This window comes from Otolemur garnettii, unplaced genomic scaffold (genome assembly GCF_000181295.1).
Source record: "Otolemur garnettii isolate 467f Iridium unplaced genomic scaffold, OtoGar3 scaffold00050, whole genome shotgun sequence".
NCBI classification, from domain to species: domain Eukaryota; kingdom Metazoa; phylum Chordata; class Mammalia; order Primates; family Galagidae; genus Otolemur; species Otolemur garnettii.
In genome coordinates, this window is record NW_003852445.1 from 10,395,496 (window position 1) to 10,402,226 (window position 6,731).

The 6,731-nt window shown below is 44.2% G+C and overlaps 1 protein-coding gene across 4 annotated transcripts in view; it reads right to left on the reverse strand.

Annotated features, from left to right (window-relative positions):
- CATSPER2 (cation channel sperm associated 2) overlaps window positions 1-6,731 on the reverse strand; it is a 23,715-nt gene that overhangs the window by 7,502 nt on the left and 9,482 nt on the right. For 3 of the 4 annotated variants that reach the window (XM_012806388.2, XM_023514317.1, XM_023514319.1), the window contains 5 exons: window positions 5,671-5,826; window positions 5,263-5,387; window positions 1,881-2,059; window positions 1,570-1,669; window positions 133-189 (listed from right to left, as the gene is read on the reverse strand). In XM_012806388.2, coding sequence (XP_012661842.1) covers window positions 133-189; window positions 1,570-1,669; window positions 1,881-2,059; window positions 5,263-5,387; window positions 5,671-5,826 — 617 coding nt within the window. The remainder of the gene's footprint in view (window positions 1-132; window positions 190-1,569; window positions 1,670-1,880; window positions 2,060-5,262; window positions 5,388-5,670; window positions 5,827-6,731) is intronic. The other variant, XM_023514318.1, reaches the window with a different exon arrangement.

Sequence of the window (6,731 nt, forward strand, 5' to 3'; positions counted from 1 at the left end):
AAAAAAAAAAAAAAAAAAAAACCAAATAGTTACTGAATGAATGAATTCTCTTTTAAAACCAATCTTCATCTTTGGTTTTCTACACTCTCCTCTTTCATGTGTTTAATCCCAGCTCACATATACACTGCTTACCTGGTATCCATTTTGCTATGGCTTGACCTGATTGCCTCAGGGGACAGGTTTTGTCTCCTGCAAAGGAAAAAAACCAAGAGAGTGAAGAAAGCTAGAGCCAAGCTAAAGAATTCAAATCAGGGCTCAGCACCTGTAGCTCAGAGGCTAGGGCACCAGCCACATACACTGAAGCTGATGGGTTCAAACCTAGCCCTGGCATGCTGAACAACAACTACAACCAAAAAGTAGCCAGGCCCTGTGGCAGGCGCCTGTAGTCCCAGCTACATGGCACTCTATTGAGGGCAATATAGTGAGATTCTGTCTCAAAAAAAATAATAATTCAAATCAGAAAGTAAACAAATCTGAGTGGAGAAAACAAATTGTAGTCAAGGTGTAAAAAAAGAATGGAGGAGAGTGGTGCCTGTGGCTCAAAGGAGTAGGGTGATGGCCCCATATGCCAGAGGTGGAGGGTTCAAACCCGGCCTTGGCCAAAAACTGCAAAAAAAAAAAAAAAGAATGGAGGAGTCCCCACAGCAGGTGAAGAATCAGGCAATATTCTAAGGCAGCAGTTCTCAACCTGTGAGTCATGACCTACAGGAACTGTATTAAAGAGTTGTGGCATTAGGAAGATTGAGAACCACTGTTCTAGAGCTAGAGAATTCTTAACCTTGGGAGCAAATATTCTCTCACAAACAGAAGTGGGGTCAAGGCCAAGGAATAAAAATGGGAAACGAGCTCAGGAAACCCGTGAGAAATAAAGTTGGATTTGAATATGGGGAATCAGGTGCCACCCATAGGTCAATGGGCAGGGTGCTGGCCACATACACCAAGGCTGGTGGGTTCGAACACGACCTGGGCCAGCTAAAACAACAAAGATAACTACAACCAAAAAAATAGCTGGGGCACTGCCTGTGGCTCAGTGAGTAGGGCACCGGCCCCATATACCGAGGGTGGCAGGTTCAAACCCAGCCCCAGCCAAAGTGCAACAAAAAATAGCCAGTCGTTGTGGCGGGCGCCTGTGGTCCCACTCAGGAGGCTGAGGAATGAGAATCGCCTAAGCCCAAGAGCTGGAGGTTGTTGTGAGCTGTGACACCATGGTACTCTACCAAGGGCAACAAAGTGAGACTCTGTGTCTAAAAAGGAAGAAAAAAAAATAGCTGGGGCTTGGCGCCTGTAGCTCAGCAGCTAGGGTGCCAGCCACATACACTGGAGCTGGTGGGCTTGAACCCAATCTGGGCCTGCCAAACAACAATGATAACCACAACCAAAAAATAGCTGAGCATTGTGGTGGGCACCTGTAGTCCCAGCTACTTGGGAGGCTGAGGCAAGAGAATAACTTAAGCCCAAGAGTTTGAGGTTGTTGTGAGCTATGATGTCATGGCACTCTACCCAGGGTGACAGCTTGAAATTCTGTCTCAAAAAAAAAAAGAAAGAAAGAAAGAAAATGGGGAATCAGACCTCTGGATAATCCGACGCTTGAATATGTCAGCTTTGTGCTGAACTTCCAGATGTGTCATCTCCTCACTCAGCTCTTTCCTGATATTCTGGAAATTAGTAACTGCCCCAAAGGGCCATCAGGGATTGGGAGATGGTAGTGACTAGACCTGGGGAGAGGACTTGGCTTGGGAGAAACCAAGAGAAATATCCATTCCAGGACCCAAGCCTCCCTGCTACACTAGGTTCTTTCCCCATAATCCACCAATGCCAGCTTTCAGACTAATTTCTTCCCAACCACCCTACCCACCAAATTTCATCTCCTCTATGCTTACCCATCATGGCCACTATAATATTTCGAAAAATAATGGAGCCAAGCAACAACCAAAGGATGACATACAGGCTGCTGAAGAGGCGGCCGACTTCAGGCACTTTCCAGATATCCTGAAGCAGTGCATACCAATGATCCAAGGTGAAGAGAATGAACACTGTCACCAGGGAATTCATCAGGTCACTAAAGTAAAAGGCATGTGAATAGATAGAAGTAGAGATCTAAACATCTCAGAAACTGTTATCATTCTTACTTTTAAAGCAACAAAAGAACATTTCTTTGTAATTTGCTCTGATTTTGGCTCCCTCTTCTACCATACTAAATTTCTAGCTTATCATTCTTCAGGATTTTTTGTTTGTTTTTGAGATAGGGTCTTCCTCTGCCTCCCAGGCTGTGGTGCAGTTACTTGATCATAGCTCACTGCAAGCTCCAAATCTGAGACTCAACTGATTTTCCTGCCTCAGGTTACGAAGTAACTGGGACCACAGGCATGTGTCACCTTCTCCAGCTATTTTTTTTTTTGCAGTTTTTGGCCAGGGCTGGGTTTGAACCTGCCACCTCCGGCATATGGGGCCGGCGCCCTACTCCTTTGAGCCACAGGCGCCAGAGACAGGTTCTCACTATGTTGTCTAGGCTGATCTCAAACTCCTGGCCTCAAGTAATCTTGCCATCTTAGCCTCCCAAAGTCCTAGGATTACAGGCATGAGCCTTTTTGCTTGGCCCATTCTTGACTCTGAAATTGTTTTATTAAATTTTCCCTTGTTATGAATAATCTATTCCATTAGTCCTGGTGCTTAGTGACAACTCAATAAATAGGTATTGATTCAATTTTTAAAAGATGAATGAATCACCAATGAGATATAATTTTTCCTAAGGTCATTCTTCTCTTCTCCTTGGTTTCTACTTAATAGAAGATTACTCGTAAATTTACCAAACATCATTTCTATTTTTTTTTTTTTTTTTTTTTTTTTTGAGACAGAGCCTCAAGCTGTCCCCCTGGGCAGAGTGCCATGGCATTACAGCTCACAGCAACCTCCAACTCCTGGGCTCAAGCGAGTCTCCTGCCTCCGCCTCCCAAGTAGCTGGGACCACAGGCGCCCGCCACAACGCCCGGCTATTTTTTGGTTGCAGCCGTCATTGTTGTTTGGCGGGTCCGGGCTGGGGATTCGAACCCGCCACCTTAGGTGTATGTGGCTGGCGCCTTAGCCGGTTGAGCTATAGGCGCCGAGCCATCATTTCTATTTATTTCACTGGTATGAACTGATAGGCAAGTAGGGATGGATATGTGACATAAACATATGTGATCCCAAATAATGGATAATGATGAATAGCTTATCAATAGGTAGTATTTAAGATTATAAAATTAAATAAAAAGACTATAAAATTAATAATAGTTATTTAAAAATGATGAATAGATTGTGAATAGGTAATATTAAAGATTATAAAATAAGTTATTTAAAAATTAATAAAAATTGATACTTTCATGAGACTATGTGATAAAAACTCTACTAGAAAGATATATAAATTTTCATTCTTTCCCTTTTAGTTCCCCATATACAATTTATTGAAAACATCAGGGCTTGTATAAGATGAATTCTAGGACCTTCCTAACTCAATATTTTTATAGAGTCTAAGAGAAACCTGAGAGTTGACAGGTTAGATTCAATTGGCTCGGTGCTCATAGCTCAGGGCTTAGAGTGCTGGCCACATACACCAGGGCTGGCGAGTTTGAACCCAGCCCAAGCCTGCTAAACAATGACAACAACAATGAAAAAATAGCCAGGCGTTGTGGCAGGCACCTGCAGTCCCAGGAGGCTGAGGCAAGAGAATCTCTTAAGCCCAAGAGTTTGAGGTTGTTGTGAGCTGTAATGCCATGGCACTCTACCATGGGCAACATAGGGGGACTCTGTCTCAAAAAAAAAAAAAGATTGGGTTTAATTCATAAATAGTATTATCTACTTAAATTTAAGTTGATTTTCTTCTAGCAATCAGTATTTTCTAAACAGAGATCTTAGGTGGATTTTACTTCTTTTTTTTTTTTTTTAAAGAGACAGTCTCACTTTATCGCCCTTGCTAGAGTGCTATGGTGTCACAGTTCACAGCAACCTCCAACTCCTAAGCTTAGGCTATTCTCTTGCCTCAGCTTCCGGGGTAGCTAGGACTATGGGCATCCGCCATAACGCCTGGCTAATCTTTTGTTGTAGTTTAGCTGGGGCCAGGTTTGAACCCACCTCCCTCAGTATATGAGGCTGGCGCCCTACCCACTGAGCCACAGGCACTGCCCCTGGATTTTACTTTTTTCTCTTTTTTTTGAGACAGAGTCTCACTCTGTAGCCCAGGCTAGAGGTATCAGCCTAGCTCACAGAAACCTCAGATTCCTGGGTTCAAGCAATCCTTTTGCTTCAGCCTCCCACCTATCTGGGATTACAGATGCCCAATACAATGCCCAGTTAATTTTTCCCTTTTTAAAAGTAGTGATGTGCTAGGACAATGGTGTCGTCCTAGCACTCTGGGAAGCCAACGCAGGTGGATTCCTGAGCTTACAGGTTTGAGACCAGCCTGAGCAAGAGTGAGATCCTGTCTCTAAAAAAAAAAAAAAAAAATAGCTGGGCATTGTGGCAGGTACCTATTGTCCCAGATACTTGGGAAGCTGAGGCAAGAGAAGCACTTGAGCCCAAGAGTTTGAGGTTGCTGTGAGCTATGACGCCACCACACTCCACCAAGGGTAACAAAGTGAGACTCTGTCTCAAAAATAAATAAAAATAGAGATGGGGTCTTGCTCTTATTTAGGCTGGTCTTAAACTCTTGAGCTCAAGGGATCCTTCCATGTTGGCCTCCCAAAGTGCCAGGATTACAGGCATGAAACACCATAGCTGGCCTGGATTTTACTTTTAAATGAGATCCTGTCTCTACAAAAAAACAGAAAAATTAGCTGGGTGTAGTGTGCACCTGTAGTCCCAGCTACTTGGGACATTGAGGCAGAAGGATTGCTTGAGTTCAGGAATTTGAAGTTGCTGTGAGCTATGATGACATCATTATAGCCCAGGGGACAGAGCAAGACCGTATCTCAGAGAAAAGAAAGAAAGAGAGAGAGTGAGAAGGAAAGAAGTAATGAAGGAAGGAAGAAGGAGAAGGGAGGGAGGGAGGGAAAGGTTGATTAAGAGTGAGTTTGAATTTGCAAAACCCAGAATAAATGCAGAACTAGATGCCCTACCCAAGATTAGAGTTAATACCACTCACTGCTTTCACTTTTTCCTCCTTATTTATGTTCTATTCCAATTTCTTGGAATAGACAATACTTTTTGAATTACTATACTTTGGATAAGCTTCCTGGTCTCTTACCTAAATTCTCTGCCCTCACCCAGGCTTCCCCCAGCCCTGCCTACGAGAAGAACAAGTGGTACTCCAGGTCCTGGCGAGTTGAACGGGTATACTCTGCGAAGAAGTGGACACCAGTCACAGCAAAAATGTAGAAGAAGATGAGCAGCAACATCAGGAGGAAGGTCATGCTCTAGAGGTCATGACTTCAAGTCAGAGATGGGCGAAACAAGGCTGATCTCCACTGACAGCCCAGTCAAGCCCACCTGGAAATCCCCCACCAAATCCTCCCTTTTGCTCCTGAGCCCAGTCATTTCTGAACCACAGCAACTGTCCCCAGCTCCTTCTTGTCAATCACATTTCACAGGACTTTTTGCTGCCTTCTTTGACATACCCAGACTTGTTTCATATTAAATATTAAACCCCTGTATTTATCCACTTTTCCCCTCTGCTTTAGCTTGCAACAATCAAATCACCTTGAGGGCCCTGACCAGGGCCAAAATAATAACTCGAATTTGACGGAATCGTGCAAAGAGTTTGAGAGACCGCAGCACCCGGCAGATCCTCAGAAACTGGAGCCACACAGACTGGCTTGTCACCCCTCCCAACACCACAATCTCAGGAAGCAGGGACTGTGGAAAACACAGATTATGAATGAAATTTGCCCCCAAGCACCCAAGCTTTTGTCCCTTATTCATCTCTTCTTCATAGATCCTTAGGTATTATCCCTTAAATAGCACTCTCTGAACGGTTTGCTATTCAGACTTTTTTTTTTTCCGAGAGACAGAGTCTCACTGTCACCCTTGGTAGAGTCCTGTCACAGGTCATAGCAACCTCAAACTCTTGGTCTCGAGCAATTCTCTTGCCTCAGCCTCCCAGGTAGCTGGGACTATAGGCGCCTGCCCTAATGCCCGGGTATTTTTTGTTGCAGTTGTCATTGTTGGTTAGCTGGCCTGGGCCAGGTTTGAACCCACCAACTTTGGTGCACATGGCTGGAGCTGTAACCAGTGTGCCAAGGCTGCCAAACCTGGCAGATGTTTTTGTTAGGGCTGATGTTATGGACCACCTTGCTCCTAATACCAACAATTCCTGCAACGAGTGACTTTTAGTTTCAGGAAAATAACCAAAAGAATGAAGTTAGATAAATTTCTATTTGTTTCTTCCTGTTTCCTAAGCATGTTAGCTTTTATTTTTAATTTCTTTTTTTTTTTTTTTTTGTAGAGACAGTCTTACTTTATCACTCTCGGTAGAGTGCCATGGCATCACACAGCTCACAGCAACCTCCAACTCTTGGGCTTAGGCGATTCTCTTGTCTAAGCCTCCCAAGTAGCTGGGACTACAGGTGCCCACAACAATGCCTGGCTATTTTTTGCTGTTGTTGCATTTCAGCTGGGGCCAGGTTTGAACCCCGCCACTCCTGGTATATGGGGCCGGCGCACTACCCAATGAGCCACAGGCGCCACCCATGTTAGCTTTTCGTGTTCTTTTGATTCACCTAGGCACATTCCTCATCCCACTAAACTAATCCTCAGGATAT